Genomic DNA, 19,667 nt, shown 5'->3' on the forward strand with positions numbered 1-19,667 from the left:
AAGGCAAGTGGAAGATGTTATTGGGGTATAGTGTATACCCTAGTTTATTGTATTTTGTACTTTATTTGCATTGTACATTTGACTTCCTAAGCTTTAGGACAAGTGTGAGATTGTTGGGATTGGTGTCCTAAATCTCTCTTGTATTCTTGTAGTTTGTAAACATTGTACAAACAAATTGTCATTAATAAAATAATTGTTATTTTATGAGCATTTACTCAATTAAATAAACTAAGATCCTAGGTTATTTTATGTAATTTATGAAGGATCTATTAATGAAGAGCATGCATGAGTGCGTTCGGATCTTTCTGATGTCATTGTGACCGAAATTACCACACACACATTCTATCAAACAATTATGCAATTTATACTAATTAACGGCATGCTTTGAACACTAAAATACAAGGGAAAGAGTTCTCATACCAGTTGAAGACCCTCTTCAAATGTTGAACTCAAAAGCAGCGGAAGAACCTCTACGAGAGCCCTATCGCCCAACAAACTAGTCAGCTACAGCAGCACGATCGTCTATATGAACGGCAGCAACACGAACAGTCACAAACAAGTGAACAGCAGCGGGGACGACACCACCAAATGGAGCCCTTGGCATTCTCGGAGTGAGAATCCAAAGTGTGGTCTTTGGTGAATTTGGTAGGTCGGAGAAAAATCGTGTAGACGATAAGCAAGTGGGAAAGAAAGATCTATCGCATAGCTGTGTGTTTATCGTTTAGAAGAAGCTACACAATCGTGTAGGTTTTACTAAGCGATCGTTTAATAAAAGGTAGACGATCATTTAGAAAATGCGGCACGCTATGCGATCGTTTAGGAAAGCTAAATGATCGTTTAGAGACGGGCATGATCGTTTAGGCACTGGTGTGCGATCGTTTAGACGATGAGCAACTATCGTATAGGCTCTTAAGCTAGGCGATTGTTACGTTTTCACACCAATTGCAAATTTTCGAACTTCTTGCAAAATGAAACAAATTTTCATTTTATTCTTTAGTTACAATAACCGACTTCGAATTCTCCCGCTAACGCACGACCAAGGAGAGATTTTCGACAAATTATCATATATTTAACCAATATAATAATTAATAAATATAGTCATATTATATTCTTACCCTATAGTTTAATATCACATATCTACTATAGTAATTTCTCTTCCACTTGATATAAATCATATTTATATCTAATTTCCTCCAAAAAATGTATCTCATACATTTAGCCAATTATGTCATATATAATTAACCAGTTCAATTATATCATATATAATCGAACTTCCTCTTGTCAATTTGAACATTTCAAACTAACCCAAACACTGATTCTCGACTTTATCCAAGCTACCCAAGGGACCTAATGGACCTGTGGCTCGAAGCTCCAACGGTACGTGAATAGCTGTCTAAACTCTTTAGCCACGAGATCTACCATCCATTAACTATCAGGCATTCCACTAGAGACCAACAACTGAACTCTTCTTACCACAGATATATTTTTGTGTCCGTCAGATATAACCAATCATGAGTACGATGACCCTTCACAGATGCTCGTAAGTACAGTTGGGCCAATTTATCGTTTTTCCCCTGTAGTTGCATCTAACTCCTTAAGTGCCACTGATTCTTCTAATGAACAATACAACATAGTCCAACTACGTGTGAACACCTCTCGAGCCAAGAGAAGGTGTGTGGTGCCACATCGTTCAAGCCTTGGAATCAGCCCTTAAGGGAGCTATCTATCTACTTACCCCTGTCTCGGGGAAAGAGTGAATTCCATCTTGTGTAGCTAAATTTCCAGCTCCCAAATCAGACGAATCCCCAAAATGGTAGGTTTGAATCGCCGACCTGGCCACTCGCACCCATACAAATCAAAGAACCACCCTCAATGGCAGGAGTTCCCAACTCACTCAGGATTAAGGTCATGTTACCTATGGTCATCCTAGTGAAGTAAAGTCTCTGTCATGAACGGTGTTATATAACGAGATGTTAACACTTCGTGGTCAGGTCTTATAGAAACTCTTTGTAATAGAACACCCCCGCCCGCATGTCCCCTACATGAATGATCAGGATCAGATCATCTTTGACAAGTCACAACACTTGTGACCATTCCACAAAGCGGGCCACATCCTTAACGTTACCAGGATAAGATTTCCCTCCTATATCCATATACTACAGACCATTTAGGTTATCACTCAAGACATGATCCACTTGTATGTCACCACATACATGCTTAAGTTACATACAGATAACCAGGGATTTTATGTTTATTGGTTTGTGGTAAAGTAAATAAAACATAGAACTGAGCAAAATCAAGATGTGAAGTAAATATCATATATTATACAATACAAGCATTTGTACAAACTGTTTACAAACTACAGGACATGAGACTTTAGGGCATCAACCCCAACAATTTAAACATGTATGTAAGAACATACAGATGGATCATGTTTAAATGATAACCTAAACGGTCTGTAGTAGATGGATAAGGCTGGGTACCTTTTCCTGTTGACATTACAGATACGGCCCACTTTATAGATGTTACAAGTGTTGTAAAATGCTACAAATGATCTGATCTTAATCATTCATATGGAGACATGTGAGCGGGGGTATCCTATACAAAGAGTTTATATAAGACTGGACCACGAAATGACTAGTCTCATTATATAACGTCGTTAATAGTAGAGACTTACATTTCACTAGGATGACCATAAGTGACATGACCTGAATCCTAAGGGAGATGTGAACTTCTGCCTATGAAGGCGATACTTTGATTTGCATAAGTAAGAGTGGCCAGATCGCTGACTTAATATTCCTACCATTTTGGGGATTCGTTTGATTGAGGAGCTAGGAACACAACTACACAAGATGAAATTCACTTCTTCCTTGATGTCGGGGTAAGTAAATAAATTGCTTTCTTAAGGGCCGATTCCGAGGCTTGAACAATGTGGTCACACCCTCTCTTGACCTGAGAGGGATTTGGTCATAGTTGAACTATGACTTATTGTTCATTAGAGGGATCAGGGGTACTTAAGAAGTTAGATGTAACTATAGAGGCAAACGATAATTTTGGCTCAGCTATACTTACAAACAATTTGTGAAAGGTCATTGCATTGTTGACCGGTTATATCCAATAAACACAGAAATATATTTATAGTGCGAAGAGTGTAGTTTTCGGTCTTTAGTGGAGTGCCGACAATTAATAAATGTTGAATAATTTAATTAAGGGAGTTTGATTAATTATTTAAGTATCATGGGAGCTTCAAAGTATAAGTCTATGAGGTCCCCTCTGTAGCTCAATAGGGATTTAATGAGAATAAATTTTGGATTAATTTGAATTGTTCAAATTAATTGAGGGAATCAGTAATGATTAAAAGTGGGTATTTAATTAAAAATTGAGTGTTCAAACATAAAGACCAACTTGAAACAAAATTCAAATCATAATAATAGAAATGTAACCTTTTTAAGTTTATATACTAAATTCAAACCAAATTAAAAAATTAACGTAAATGTGTAACATTTTATAACTTAAACTAGATCCAAAACTTAGGGAATGAAAATATATTTTTCTCCCCAAGAAAAAGGTATTAATAATAACTAAAATAAGTTTTCTTTAGAAACCTCATTGAAAATCATCTTCTTCTTTTTCTCTCGCCCTCAATTAGCGCTGCCACTAGTGTGAAACTCGGATCTCCATTTTCCTACTTAAGTAAGTGATTAAGGGGTTAATTAGGAGAAATTTAAATCCTATGTTATGTAAATAATCTAATAATTTTACAATTGTCATAATAACTGTAATAATTGTCACCTTCTGTGGATCAACAATTAGTAAGAATGTAAACTATAATGGTTAGGTATTAAAGTTACGATAACCATATTTGATCCTGGAGTACGAGTAGAGAGGACCCTAAAAGGATAAAAAGAAGAGAAAACCTTGAAGACTTAACTTCTGAATAGTGAAGAAAGGATTGAAGAACTGAGGAAAATATAGAAAATTATTTGGGAAAATTCGTGTGGAAGTTGCACGAAGATAAACCATATTCACAATAGCTAACGAGAATGGAAAGAATGAGAGTGGAGAGAGCAACATCAACGAGAGTGAGGCAGCGAGAGAATGGGAGAGAGTGAGATTGATTTGAGCGAGAGAATGGGAGAGAGAGCGAGATTGAAGAAGAGCAAAAGTTTGAGCGAGGAAGTTGGAGAGAGCGGGAGTAGAAAAAGCGAGAGTTTGAGCGAGAAAGTTGGAGAAAGCGAGAGTGGAGAGAGCGAGAGCAGTGAGAAAGTGGGAGAGAGCGAGAGCAGCCTGAACGCCTCATTCGAACGTCACGCTCACGCGATCAAAGGAAACCGCCTGTGCATCGAACAGACAGGCATTTATTTGTTGAATTTGGCCACGATCTTATAGATTATGCATTGAAAACCCTAAATTGAATACAAACAAAGCTTGAAGACGTAAGGGCAAACGTCAATTAAAATTTAGGTGTCCGATTAAGAGAAATTCTTAAACCCTAAGAAATTGTGTTGGATGCGTTTGGGAAGAACACATTGAACCAAGGTGAAGTCAGCTTACGTTGATAAAGGGAGGATTAAAAATTTGGCCATGCAACCAAGTAGGTGGTATCAACACCATAGGAGGCTTGGACGCCTATAAATAGAGCCTTTGGGATTTCATTTTCAAATCACAAATCATAAAATTCGTAAAAAGAAGGGGAGAGTAGAGTGCATTGGATAGTAAGGGTGGAGGAGAATGCATCAACTTGAGACGAGAAGATCTCCCAATTTACTCGAGCGTTTGATTTAATTCCAAAGCCATCTGAAAGATAAGAGAGTCTAGTGTTCATGGTGAGGTTACCGGAGAATAAGCTCTAAGGAATTAGGCTGGAAAATGAGAAAAAGACAGAGGGGTCGAGCTATCGGGTAAGCTGGGCTAGTCTTGATGTTTGGATGATTCCGGCTAAACCATGAAGAGTTATGAGCTAAGATTTTATGGTAAGCTTCTTGAGACATTTTAGAATAGTTTTGTAGAAGAAAATATCTTAAAATAAGGTTTAAAACTATGAGTAATCTAAGCTGTAAGTTAGATCTGGATTATAGGGGTAAAAGGAAAGCCCGAGGTAGAAAAGGGAACTATTAGAAAGGCTCCTAAGCAATTAAGGTGAGTTATAGTTTTGATAGTTAATATATATCATGAGTGTTATAGTTTTGATAGTTAACATATGTTGTGAGTGTTATAGTTTTGATAATTAACATAGTGTGAGTGTTATAGCTTTGATAATTAACACATAGTGTGAGTGTTATAGCATTATAGTTTTGATATATCGTGAGTGTTATAGCGTTGATAATTAACACATAGTGTGAGTGTTATAGCGTTATAGTTTCGATATATCATGAGTGTTATGTTGCTTTGATAAATAAAGAATATTGTGTGTTTATACAGTGTTGATAATAAATGCATATTATGAGTATTCACTTAGTTTATACTCTGATATTGAAATATATGCATTTGCAGATACAAAATACATGTTTTTGGTGATAGGATGATTGCTATGATATTGTTTGTGTGTGACTATGAAAACTGAGATTATGCCCGGGATATAATTAGCATGCTTAACAAAAGGTGCTTGGCGGGAAAAATATGGTAGGCTTCGGTCGGCAGGAAATAATAGTCGGTGATGATCGGCGGGAAATATGGTCAAGTACCTAAGCATGACTAGCGGGATAAATAAAATGGTCGATGTGTACATTGGCGGAATTGGGGTCATAGGAAGGTTTCCATAGATGATTGTATTGATTGATGATATGATATGCATGCTACGTGGAGCTTTTGGGATAAAGATTACTGGTTGCATATTATATCTTTGACTGTGCATGAGTTATAATGCGAATGTTGGCATGTGATTGATTTCCCAAAAATGATGATTTTCAAAATGAATTTCATCTTAAAAGAACCACTCACTGGGCTTAGTAGCTCACACTCTTCAAAATGTTTTCTTAATCCCCTCCAGGTAGCGGAAGATGAGGAGTTCCAGGGTGCTGCTAAGGTCAAACCCTGCCACGTGCCCCAATTACACTTCCGGAGAGTTTTTACGGTTGTCGTTGTAAACTTTATTGTTAAATCCTTAAGTTGTATAAACGTTATATCACTATCATAATAAAAGATGGGCCTACTTAATCTGTTATAGTTTATCTCCTTGACTTAATCATTTCGCTGTGTATAAGTTATAGTATGGTATCAGAGTTATTCCGCAAGAATCATTAGGCAGTAAGTGTCAGCTCAAGGGTTGATAACTGCTGCAATCGCATTCCTCTTCCAGGCTGAGAAGGTAGTCTGGGGGCGGGGTGTGACAGCTAGTGAGTTGGTCCTTCAGCTATCATCCGCCTTCCATCGCCGACCAATCTCCCCATCTCCGCCGATTGTAGCTACACTGTCGACTGGGTTTCTTTTTTTTCTCTCTCTTTGCACTTGCACTCTCTATAGGTTACTACTTGCAGTTGCTACCGCGCCGTCGCCCTTACACATCTCCAGTCACATTCGTCGTCGATTCAAGTGTGTGACAGAGTAAGGGTATGTTTGGAATATATTTTCAAGTGTTTATTTGAAAATTATTTATTTTGAAAGAATTTGAAGTATTTGGCAATCTCAAAATAGCGTTCCAAGTTTATTTGAATCTATTTTTAGCAAAAGTGTTTAAATAAAAATGAGTATTTTGAAAAATATTTTTTCTCAAGTCAATCCAAACATACCCCAAGATTTTGGGCTTGTTTGAGTTTCCTTAATTTCTCTTGAATCTATTAAGTTTTTTGCCTGAAAATTATTTACCAATGATGCTTTGGTCTTAAAAAGTCGAGTCGTTGGACTTTATGAAATGAATTAATATTCAAACTCAAATATAAGGTGGAGTGTTGAGAATACACCTAAAGATTCAAATAAATCTAAACTTAATGACTTAAAAACTTTTGAATTTAGAGCTAATCACCGTTACATTAATTCTCTTGCAGAATTGAAATGGAAGAAGTTAAAGTTGATCGCGAGTCAAAAGAGAATGCTTTTGAGATTTTTAAAGAGTTCATGGCTAGGTAATTTCGCCTCATTTTTTCCCTTAGTTTTATAAGATAACACCGAACGAAGAGTTTGCTGCCATTTCTCAATTGCTTTTTAAGATTTTTCAGCAAAGCCTTTGGATTGTTTCGGCCCCTGGTTGGTGTGTTAATTGCCACAAGGACAATGAGTGATAGGACCCAAACAATATATCATCAATCTACTGGGATCCTCTTCAAGACAATCAATCAAATTATTGTACTCCAAAATACCACAAATAAATACTAAATAATCATCAAGCAATCAATTAATAATGGATAGCAATAAGCCATAAAATTTTGGAAGACTAAAAACAAAGAGCTCACACACGAATTCGACGTGGAAAACCCTTCCGATGTAAAGAATAAAAACCATGGGACTTGTGAGGAATCTACCCTTGTTAACTTCTCTTATTATGATAAATTTGAGGAAAAAGAATCCAAATCAGTCATACAAATATTCACTACCCACCAATACTTTTACATGTAAGAGATCAACACTTGAGTGATAGAATGAAAAACCAGTCAGTTTTACAGATTCAGTTCAGCAGCGATTACGGACAAACCAGAGTCAAAATGAAACTCTATGTGTTCCCAACAGACTAACCAAATTCTGGCCTTCTGCTTATATCATCATTGTGTGAAATTAACGCTTTAACCCTAAATGCATTCCTCTTTTATTTTCTTTGTTTTGTAGCATTTTTTTTTCGTTTTTCTAAGTTTCTTCTTCTTCATTTTTCCTTTTTTTTTTTACGATTCTTTTTTCCGCTTTTTTTCCCTACATTTCATCTTCCATTTTATTTTTTTTTTGTTCTTTTTTATGCATTATTTTTTTCCCATTTTTTCTATGTTTCTTCTTCTTCTACTACTTTTTTTCTTTTTTTCGTTTCTTTGCATTGAGCATCAAACATGGAGTATGAGCATTAGAACATCGAGCATTGAGCATCAAGCAAATTTCTAAATTGAGCATAGAATGTACAAAATAGACCATAAAGTGTTGAGGATTGAGTAGCATGTAGCTAGTATATAGCATAGAACATATAACATAAAACATAAAACATAGAGCGTAAAGCATTAAGTATCAAGGATCGAGTAGCATGTAGCTAGTATATAATATAGAGCGTAGGGCATCAAGCATCAAGTATAGAAGATCGAGGATCGAGTATCAAATATCAACAAAACTTATAAATCACAATGTACGGATGGTTTTCTAATCGAAGGAGAATGCAAGCAAAATGCTACTTTTCATTCCATTAAAAAAAAAAAAAAAAAACTTTTTTCAGGGCCACGCTTAAAAAAAAAATCATAATCTTCTTTTTCTCTCGCCCTCAATTAGCACCGCCGCCAGTGAGTCGGTCTTCCGGCTGTCGCCCGCCTTCCATCGCCGGCCAATCTCCCGTCTCCGACGGTTGCAGCGACACCGGGGTGTGGGTTTCTATTTCTCTCGCTTTCGTCTTCTCTCTCTCTCTCGGCACTGGCGCTCTCTGTAGGTTACTGCTTGCAGCTGCTACCGCGCCGCCGCCCTTGAACGTCTCCGGTCACATTCGCCGCCGCTTCAAGTGTTGTGCCAAAGTAAGGTTTTGGGCTCGTTCGAGTTTTCTTAGTTGATTTTGAATACCATTAAGTTTTTGGCCTGAAATTTATTTACCCATGATGCTTTGGTCTTAGAAAGTCGAGTCGTTGGACTTTATGAAATGAATTAATATTCAAATCCAAATATAAGGTGGAGTGTTGAGAATACATCTAAAGATTCAGATAAACCTCAACTTAATGACTTAAAACTTTTGGATTTAGAGTGATTTAACATCTCTACATTAATTCTCTTGCAGAATTGAGATGGAAGAAGTTAAATTTGATCTCGACTCAAAAGAGAAGATTTTTGAGATTTTTAAAGAGTTCATGGCTAGGTAATTTAGACCCATTTTTTCACTTAGTTTTATAAGATAACACTGAACGAAGAGTCTGCTGCCATTTCTCAATTGCTTTTAAAGATCTTTCAGGAAAGAAAATTGTCAACTCTGTACTTATTGGTATATTGGCTGGTTTAGAAGATCTTATCTGTAATCAGTTCAGATTACTCAAACTTATGTCATGTTGCTTCACATAATAAGGAACCTCTTGTGCATGACTTAGCTTTGTACAGCCTTTTTCTTATTTTGTTCGACTTGATTGGAATTAAACGTTTAATATCATTAATTTTCTAGTGTTGCAAAGCTTGAGGAATTGGGAACCTTAGGAAGTCAGTTGCTTTCTGGCATTCAGCAAGGGCTTGGTTTGTGTCCTGCATCTGATATAGTTCTTGACATTTCTTCTACTGTTTGGATGAAGTGTTGTGTAGTGATTTGTTTTAACCCTTGCAGAGCTTCTTCGGCGACCTGCGATAAATAGAACATCAAAGTTGATTGAGAATGTCATTGAAACGAACAATACGGAGAGTCTTAGATCATACATTGAGGCTGGATGCATCAATACTCATGATGCCGTGCAAAGTACAAAGAAGTGTATGTTTAACTTTAAGTTTGTTGTAAATTCAATGCTTGTATTGGTGAAGTTGTTGTCTTGTGTTTTACAAATAAGTGAAAGGGTAGTCTCAATTTTCTTCACATTCCTGTCCTTCTGTATCTCAGAATGTGTTATTTCCATTAGATGCATCCATTACTTCGTAATTAAACAATAGCTTAAAGTGATATAGTTTGCTCTTTACTTTTCCTTTTATTTGTCATTGATGCCCCGTTATCTTCCTTATCCATTTTTGTGGTCTAACTACAATTTCTTTTTCACATATGTAGTGCATTCATGTCGGGTTGGACTGGATGATCATTTAAAAAAAGGTAAATAAAAATTCTCTATCAAGGTTGAAACTGTTGCTATCTATTACATTCTGTAACCATATATGTTTTGTAACGATAACTTCACATATTTGTTCTTGATTTCGGTATGCCTTGCACAGCTTTTGTGGAAATTCTTTGGCCCTATGTTCTGTTGCACATTCTTTTCCTCTTTGTTGTTAACGAGACTTATTCTCATAGAAAGATATTTTCTTGTTCGGCATCATGTATGGTAGTACTTTGGGTACATTATCTTTATCTCATATTGATATCTAATTATTCCATGGGAACAAACAGCAAGGAGCATAATTGACAAACTCGAGCGCCTACTCAATGATGTAAATATTGCACTGGAAACTGAAAATCCCCCATGCAGTTCAACAGTGTCAGATGAAGATCTAGAATTCAATGAAGATGAAGCAACTGTTCCTAATAAGGCAAACTGCAACTTCCATTTTCTTTATGTTTTCTGTAAAGCTTTATAATTATTTTTCCTTTAAATTTTTGTATATTGTTACTTGGATGTTGAAATTGGAGTTTTTTGTACGATGACCCTTTCACGGGCACTTTTCTGATTGATGACCCACCCCTACAAACATATGGAATCTAATCTTTGAGAGAGGCATATTGATTCGTTCTATAGATGAAACATTTGTGTGTCTCATTCCTAATAAGGAGAATGCTAGTAGGGTGAAGAAGTTTAGACCCATCAATCTTATCACTAGTGTCTATAAGATTCTGGCTAAGGTTCTTGCTAATCGTCTCAAGAGAGTGCTCTATTCGACTATTGCTAAGTTGTAGGGAGCTTTCTGTAAGGCCACAAATTATCTACACTTACAAAAGAAGGGGTAAAAAGGGAAATGATCTAAATCCAAAGAAGACAAGGAAAAGAATGTGGGAGGAAAAGGAGAGGGGGACCACGAGGTCGTTATAAGGGACAGGGATCGTACGGGAGAAGGCAGGAAGGATGTGCTGAAAGCTGTGTAGGCTTTGGTGAGGAGAGAAGTGCCCAGCTCTCTCTAAGGTGCTGGGGAGGTCCTTGTTGTATTTCTTCTTTTAGGTCAGCAGACGAGAGATATTTTGGGGAGAGTGTTGGTATAGTTTGGGGAGTGATTGTAGAGGGAGGTTGCGGAATGTTCTTGAGAGGCCAAAAGAAGAAGTTGATAGATAAATAAAGAGCAAAGGATCTTTGTGTTCTTCATTATTCTCTTCTCTCTGTTTTTTTTTTTTTTGTGGTGGTTGTTAGTTTTTCTGTGTGCAGGGAACGAGAAGCTTACAAGTGGTATCAGAGTCGCTTCATCCTAGGGCGTACCGCGCGATGGCTCAGAAACAAATAGAAGAAAGGATGGAAAAGAATGAGAGAGAAGTCTCCAAAATGAAGGAAATGTTGCTAGGGCTTTGCAAAAATATAGAGAAGCTGACAGAGGAGATGAGGGAGAGTAATGCCGCTCGGAAAGCCGAAGAGTCGGGTGCATCTGATGGTCAAAGGATGAAAATGAAGGGGAAGGTAGATGAAGCCGATTTAACCCCCAGCAATGGAGGAGGGGGATCCGACAAGGCAAATACAAAAGGTTAGAAACACCTGTTTTCACTGGAGAGAACCCGGAATCGTGGGTGTACAGGGAAGAGCACTACTTCGAAATCCACGAGTTATCCGATCAGGAGAAGGTGAAGGTCGCAGTCATTAGTTTTGGGCCAGAGGAAGTCGATTGGTTCCGATGGAGCCACAACCGGAGACCCATCAATACTTAGGAGGAGCTGAAAAGAAGAATGTTCGAATATTACAAACCCACCGGAGAAGGAAGTTTAGGCGCGAGGTTGCTGAGAATAAAGCAAGATGGCTCATATTCAGACTACGTGAAGAAGTTCGTTACCTATTCGGAACCCCTACCCGATTTGGCCGAAGAAGTTCTCAAAGATGCCTTCATAAATGGGCTGGAACCAATGTTGAGGGCCGAAGTCATTAGTAGAAAGCCGATTACGCTAGAGGAATGTATGCACGTAGCCCAGCTGGTGAGCGACCGGAATGTGGCCCTGAAGTTGGCCTTAGCTGATCTGGGGGTAGTTGGGCCTGGCAAAAAAGAAGTCCACGTGAAGGAGAGACTGACGATGGAAAGGAAGAGCGGGAAAGCCTTGGAAGTGCAGGGGACCAAACGGATCACCTTGCTTGTGAAAAACAACTTCATAAAGAAGGATCCACCCATGAAACGCCTCTCCGATAGTGAGTTCCGAGAACGGTTGGACAAGGGACTCTGCTTCCGGTGTAATGAGAAATATGGACCAGGGCATCGATGCAAGACTAAGGAAAATCGAGAGTTGATGTTGTTTATCACCAATGAAAGAGAAGAGACAACAAGAGAAGAGGAGGAAAGGGAAAAGTTACGGGAAGAAGAAGAGCCGGAAACAGAGGAAACCACCGAAATAGCCTTGAGATCAATGTACGGCCTATACGTCCGAGGTATGACGAAGTTGAAAGGGAAGATGAGGGGGAAAGAAGTAGTGGTGCTAATCGAGGAGCAACACACAATTCCGTGCATCGAAGGTTAGTGGATGAGCTGGAATTACCAATGAATAAGAAGAGTTTCTCAGTGGTGATCGGCAATGGAGCGGCTATAAGAGGGGAGGGAGTATGCAAGGCAACTGAACTGAAGCTCCCCAACCTGAATGTTAAGGCAGATTTCTTGGCGATCGATTTGGGGCAGATGGACGTGGTGTTAGGGATTGCCTGGTTATGCACAACTGGTTTTATGGGAGTCCATTGGCCATCACTGACCATGTCGTTTTTGGCAGGGAATTCGCACGTCATGTTAAAGGGTGATCCATCTCTGACCAAAGCAGAGGTCTCATTCAAGGTGCTAACAAAATCTTGGGAGGAGGAAGACCAGGGATTCCTGGTGGAATTTCAGAACTATGAATGCGCTAGTGAGGAAGGGAATGAGGAAAAGGAAGAAGTCGAAGAGTCCGGGGAACTTCCGGTCATGATTCGAGCCCTACTCGAGCAGAATGTGGATATATTTGAAGAGTTAACAACACTTCCCCCTAAAAGAGCCGTGGACCATCGCATTTTGATGAGTGTTGACCAGAAACCAATCAATGTGAGGCCATACAAGTACGGTCACAACCAAAAAGAAGAGATTGAGAAGTTGGTAGAAGAAATGCTCAAGGCCAGAATTATTCGCCCAAGCCACAGTCCATACTCCAGTCCTGTCCTGTTAGTGAAGAAGAAAGATGGTGGATGGAGATTCTGTGTTGATTATCGGAAGCTAAATCAAGCAACGGTGGCCGACAAGTTCCCTATACCGATAATTGAGGAGTTGTTAGATGAGCTACATGGATCGGCGGTCTATTCCAAGTTGGATTTGAGGTCGGGGTACCATCAGATCAGAATGAATGAGAGGGACATTGAGAAGACAGCCTTCAAGACTCATGAAGGTCACTATGAATTCCTTGTTATGCCGTTCGGACTCACAAATGCACCAGCCACCTTCCAATCATTGATGAACCAGGTTTTTCGACCTTTCCTTCGTAAATTTGTACTAGTTTTCTTTGACGATATATTGGTGTACAGTCCTGACATTTCAACACACGAGACACACTTGGGAGTGGTGTTCAATGTCCTTAGAGACCATAAGTTGTTTGCAAATCAGAAGAAATGTACTTTTTGCCAAACCAGGGTCCAATACCTAGGCCACTGGATATCAGCCGTGGGAGTAGAAGTTGATGATGGGAAGGTCAAAGTCATCAGGGAGTGGCCACAACCGCAAAATGTATCTGAATTAAGGGGATTTCTGGGGCTTACAAGGTACTATAGGCGATTTGTTCAAGGGTATGGAATCATCGCAGCTCCACTTACCAAACTTCTTCAGAAGAACTCGTTCAAATGGAATGAAGAAGCCAATCAGGATTTTGAAAATTTGAAACAAGCCATGGTGACAGCCCCGATCCTAGCTCTTCCGGACTTCTCCAAAGGCTTGATAGAAACAGACGCATCAAGAACTGGTTTAGGGGTTGTCTTATCACAGGACTCGAAGCCTATAGCCTACTTCAGTCAAAAACTTTCGACTAGAGCCTAAGGAAAGTCCATCTATGAGAAAGAGCTTATGGCAGTTGTCCTAGCAGTGCAGAAATGGAGACATTACTTGTTGGGAAGCAAATTCACAGTAATTTCAGACCAAAAGGCATCAAAGTTCTTGATCGAGCAACGAGAAGTGCAGCCCCAATTCCAACGGTGTCTAACCAAGCTGCTTGGATACGACTTTGAGATCTTATACTAGCCGGGGTTACAAAACAAAGCGGCAGACGCCTTGTCAAGGGTGCCAGCTCAAGTGGAGTTAAGTGTTTTATCAGCTCCAACCATCATAGACATTGAAGTGGTATTGAAGGAGGTGGAGGAAGATGAGGAACTCCAGAAGATCATCACCATACTGAAGGACAATCTCGAGGGGAAGTCAAAGTATAAATGGCAACATGATAGATTAACCTATAAGGATAGATTGGTGCTCTCTCGAAGGTCTAGTCTAATTCCCTCACTACTTCACACATTCCATGACTTAATGCTAGGAGGGCATTCCGGTTTCCTGAGGACCTACAAAAGAATGAGTGGAGAACTATATTGGCAAGGGATGAAATCTGATGTGAAGAGATATGTAGAAGGTTGCGAAATATGCCAAAGAAACAAATATGAGACTCTAACACCAGCAGGTTTGCTACAGTCCCCTTCCTATTCCCTACTTGATTTTGGAGGATTGGAGCATGGATTTCATGGAGGGGTTACCAAAGGCCGAAGGTTTTGATGTCATAATGGTAGTAGTGGACCACTTGAGCAAGTATGCACATTTCACACCTTTCAAACATCCCTTCTCGGCCAAGCAAGTAGCTGATATATTTATTCAAGAAGTAGTGCGACACCATGGAGTTCCTTTTATCCATTTTGATGGACAGAGATAAAATCTTCTTGAGTAACTTCTGGAAGGAGATGTTTACTACTATGGGGACTAAATTGAAAAGGAGTACGTCATTCCATCCTCAAACGGACGGACAAACGGAGAGGGTGAACCGCTGCTTGGAGATCTACTTACGCTGCTTTTGTAATGAACAGCCAAGGAAATGGAACAAATGGATAGCGTGGGCTGAATTGTGATACAATACGACCTTCCATGTCTCGATCAAGACAACCCCATATCAGGGAGTCTACAGTAGGCCTCCACCACCTCTAATCACGTATGGAGATAGGAAACCTTTAACAATGCGGTGGAGCAACAATTACAAGAACGTGATTTGGCTCTCAGTGCATTAAAGGAGAATTTGGCCATTGCTCAAAACCGGATGAAAAAGCAGGCTGATAAACATAGAAGAGAACTGAGTTTTGAAGTTGGAGAAGAAGTTTACTTGAAATTAAGGCCCTATAGATAGAAATCATTGGCGAGAAGGAGTGAGAAGCTAGCACCGAGGTTCTATGGTCCTTACAGAGTAATTGAACGAGTGGGGGAAGTTGCATATAGACTAGCCTTGCCAGCCGAAGCTGAAATACACAACATGTTCCATATATCGCAGCTTAAGAAGAAACTAGGACAAGGCCATCAGATACAACGACATCCACCCATGTTGACCGAGAAGTTTGAGCTGCAAACGACCCCGGAGACTGTACTTGGAGTGAGATGGAATGGCGATCTTGCAACAAATGAGTGGCTGGTCAAATGGAAGGGAATGTCGGATAATGAAGCAGCCTGGGAAGATGTTCGGGCCATGAACCAACAGTTTCCACGTTTCAACCTTGAGGACAAAGTTCTTTTCGAGAAGGGAGGTATTGTAAGGCCACAAATTATCTACACTTACAAAAGAAGGGGTAAAAAGAGAAATGATCTAATATCCAAAGAAGACAAGGAAAAGAATGTGGGAGGAAAAGGAGAGGGGGACCACGAGGTCGTTATAAGGGACAGGGATCGTACGGGAGAAGGCAGGAAGGATTTGCTGAAAGCTGTGTAGGCTTTGGTGAGGAGAGAAGTGTCCAGCTCTCTCTAAGGTGTTGGGGAGGTCCTTGTTGTCTTTCTTCTTTTAGTTCAGCAGACGAGAGATATTTTGGGGAGAGTGTTGGTGTATTTTGGGGAGTGATTGTAGAGGGAGGCTGCGGAATGTTCTTGAGAGGCCAAAAGAAGAAGTTGATAGATAAATAAAGAGCAAAGGATCTTTGTGTTCTTCATTATTCTCTTTTCTCTCTGTTTTTTTGTGTGGTGGTTGTTAGTTTTTCTGTGTGTAGGGAACGAGAAGCTTACACTTTCTTAGCTGGGAGGCGGATCCTTGATCAGGCTCTTATAGCCAACAAAGCCGTTGAGGACTATAGAGCTAGAAAGTAGGAGTCATCCTCAAACTTGACTTCGAGAAGGGCTACGATCATGTTGATTGGGACTTTTAGGATGAGGTGATGGAGAAGAAAGATTTTGGGTATAAATGGAGAATGTGGATGCGGGGTTGTATTAGAAATGTGCATTATTCTATCCTCATTAATGGAACTCCTAAGGGATCAATTAAGACATCTAGAGGTTTAAGACAAGGGGACCCTCTGTCTCCCTTCTTGTTCTTAATTGTCATGGATGTCTTAAGTCTTCTAATCTTAAGGGGTGTGCAAGGAAATATCATTGACCCTTTCAAGGTTGGTTATGATGAGGTTGCCTTGTCTCATCTGCAGTTTGTTGATGATACGATGTTGTTTTGTTCTGATAACGAGGATTCCTTCCTAGTCCTTAGTCAATATGGTGGGTTTTTTCGAGGCTATGTCCGGCTTTAAAATTAAGGAAAGTAAGTGCCAAATCTTGGGTATTAATTGCAACCAGGATAAACTTGGAAGGTGGACAAATGTGATCGATTGCGAGGTTGGGACCCTTCCTGTCTTTTATTTTGGCCTTCCCTGGGGGGGGGGGGGAATCCAAGGGCTTTGTCTTTTTGGAATTGCATTTCTGAGAAAATTTATAAAAGGTTAGCCTCTTGGAAGAAAGGTTTCTTTTCCAAGGCTCGCAGACTAACTCTTGATCAAATATGTGCTGAGTGACATTCCTGTTTACTACTTTTCTCTGTTTCGAGCTCCCAGTTTGGTTTGCAAAAGCCTGGAAAAGTACATCAGAGACTTTCTATGGGATGGGGTGGATGAAGGAAAGGGTTCTCATTTGGTTAGCTAGGAGGTGGTTGGGCGATTTATGAATAAGGTTGGGTTGGAGATTAGTAATTTAAGTCTTCGAAACAAAGATTTGTTGGTTAAGTGGCTTCGGCGTTTTTCCCTTGAGCCCGAATGATTGTGGCGTAAGATTATTGTGAGTAAGCATGGCACTCATCCCTTTGAGTGGGTGGAGAAGGGGGTCAAAGGCATACACCGAAATCCTTGGAAAGATATTTCTTTTGAGCTTCTCTCTTATTCTTATTTCGTCCGTTGCATTGTAGGGGATGGTAAGGACACTTACTTTCGTGAAGATCAGTAGGTGGGGGTTAGTCCCCTTTGTTCCCTATTTCCTTATCTTTATCAATTGTCTTCCTTTAAAAATCGTACAATCCTTGACTTTTTGGTTTGGTCGGGGAGCTTTGTGTCTTTTTTTTCAAGTTTCTTCGTCATTTATCCAATAAGGAGATGACGGAGGTTGCCTCTCTCCTGGCTTTGTTGGAAGAATGTAATTTTAGGGAGGGGAGAATGGATGTTTAGGTCTGGAGTCCGAATCCTATCAATGGATTTTCTTGCAAGTCCTACTTTAGATTGTTGTTGGGTCCCTCTCCTATTCATAAGTCGGTCTTTGATATGGTTTGGAGGATTAAGATACCAAAGAAAATCAAGTTCCTTATATGACAAGTTTTACTTGGTCCAATGAACACTTTGGATCAGTTGGCTAGGAAGATAGCCTCGTTTATGGGCCTTTTTTGTTGTAACTTTTGTCATAAGGTGGAGGAAGACTTGAATCACCTTCTTTAGGGCAGTTAGTTTACTAGGTCTGTGTGGATTTGCTTTTTGCAAGAGTTTGATGTTCTGATAGCTGGCCGGAGGGATGTTAGTGCGGCGATCAAAGAAAGGCTGTTTTTTGTGATTTGCTAGGGTATGTGCTTTATTGTGGGATGTTCAGGGAGAGAGATAGGGTGTTTAGAGGTTTGGAAAGTGACCCTAGTGAGGTTTGGTCCTTAGTGAGGTTTCATGTTTCGCTCTGGACTTTAGTTTCAAAGTTTTTTTGTAATTATTCCTTGGTAACATCTTACTTAGTTGTCATATAGTACTAGAAATTTTCTCAATCCTCATACCACTCAAGTTGAAAGGGGTGCTTTTGTGGGCTTATTTTTTTGGATGCCCTAACAGCAATTTATATATAACCGCGTTAGGGATGGTTATATGTATCCCTAATGCAATGACCATGTGTATCACAATGTTCATTTTCCTCGCACTTTGTTGTGTTTTCCCCATGAATTGCGGTTGAGTGGAGAAAGATGAAGATCACAATAGACATGATTATCACGTTAGGGCTATGATAACATGGTCATCCCTAATGCGATACGTTATAAAATGTCATCGCGTTAGGGCTACAATAAACATTGTCATCTCTAACGTGATACATTATAAAATGTAGACATGGTCATCCTTAACGTGATACATTATAAAATGTGGTAACGCAAGCATAAGGTTAAATTTCATTTGTTTGTGGGATTGGGTCGTTAATCATTTAGGGGGCTAAGAAAGAGTCATCTATATAAAAATCTCTTAAAATTGTCGTCGGATCATTTACTGTTTGATCAATTTCTGCCTTTTCTTATCCAGAAACCTGATGCGAATGAATATGCTTTATTGATGGGGATCATCAAAGTTATGGTCAAGAAAAACCACAGAATGCAGGTAACTTCCATTTTTGTTATTTTCCAAGTGAACATACAATGCACATGGCATGGTGGCTAGAGCGCACGTTTAGTCATAGTGTTGGAGTTCGATCCTGCAGTTTGCAGTTTGTAATTAACTAATAGGCAATGGTATCGTTTTTATTTTTTTGTTACAACTGTATATTGGAGCTGTACTCCTTGGATTTATGATCCCTCCCCCCCTCCCCACCCCCCCTTTCTTCCAGATTATCGAAACTGTAAATTGTTGCAGGAGAAGATTATTTCAGGTTTAAGTCTCAAATCATCCTCTGGGGAACTCGAAACATATTGCTTAATGTGGTCCTTACAACCGTATATAGACGATGAAATTATGCATCAAGCATGGAAGCTTGTTTGATGACTGGTAACAACTTTGACTCTGAATGAATTTGTCTATAAGATGTTCATAAGTTGCTGCAGTTAATGAGTTAAGCCAATGTCTGATAGTTGGAGTTGGAGTTTTCTCTTGGATCAATATCATCTTCCAGGGGCATTAAAGGCTTTAAGTTGAACTGTTCGGTTCATCTGTGAACATTTTTTTTAGATTAAATGGTTATTTTTTAGTTTCTCCAATTTTGCATTAGTGAATATCCAATGTAAACAAGTATGTAAAGTTCAATGTTGTATTTTTGAAGCCATGTCAAATGTTGTTAATTAATGAGAAATGAATAGCAATGTTTAGTCCATTCAAACAGACAGCCTTGCAAACCTTGGGGAGAATCATGTTAAATCATTTTAATTTTCAATTATTTTATTTTTTAAAAAAAATTAAATGTTTCAGATTATTTGTCATCTAATTCAATGATTTTGCCTAAGTAGTTAAATGAAGAAAAATCGTCGTACATACTCTTCTCATTCATTTTGTGATGCCATTAAATGGTTTATTTATTTATTATTCATT

General features: G+C 39.2%; 1 protein-coding gene across 2 annotated transcripts; it reads left to right on the plus strand.

Moving 5' to 3' along the window:
* The first annotated feature begins 8,342 nt into the window (after window positions 1–8,342).
* Window positions 8,343–19,458, plus strand: LOC120077932 (FAD-binding protein). Of its 2 annotated transcripts, XM_039032048.2 has the most exons (9): window positions 8,343–8,633; window positions 8,891–8,968; window positions 9,266–9,333; window positions 9,422–9,562; window positions 9,851–9,892; window positions 10,187–10,326; window positions 18,672–18,746; window positions 18,999–19,130; window positions 19,214–19,458. In XM_039032048.2, the coding sequence occupies exons 2-8, from the start codon at window positions 8,898–8,900 to the stop codon at window positions 19,122–19,124; spliced, it is 663 nt and encodes a 220-aa protein (XP_038887976.1). In that variant the 5' UTR covers window positions 8,343–8,633; window positions 8,891–8,897; the 3' UTR covers window positions 19,125–19,130; window positions 19,214–19,458. The 2 variants fall into 2 exon arrangements, with proteins under 2 accessions (XP_038887976.1, XP_038887975.1); XM_039032047.2 differs by having other exon boundaries at window positions 18,999–19,458.
* Window positions 19,459–19,667: the final 209 nt, after the last annotated feature.

This window comes from Benincasa hispida, chromosome 5, assembly GCF_027475165.1.
Source record: "Benincasa hispida cultivar pf3 chromosome 5, pf3_genome.v1.1, whole genome shotgun sequence".
NCBI classification, from domain to species: domain Eukaryota; kingdom Viridiplantae; phylum Streptophyta; class Magnoliopsida; order Cucurbitales; family Cucurbitaceae; genus Benincasa; species Benincasa hispida.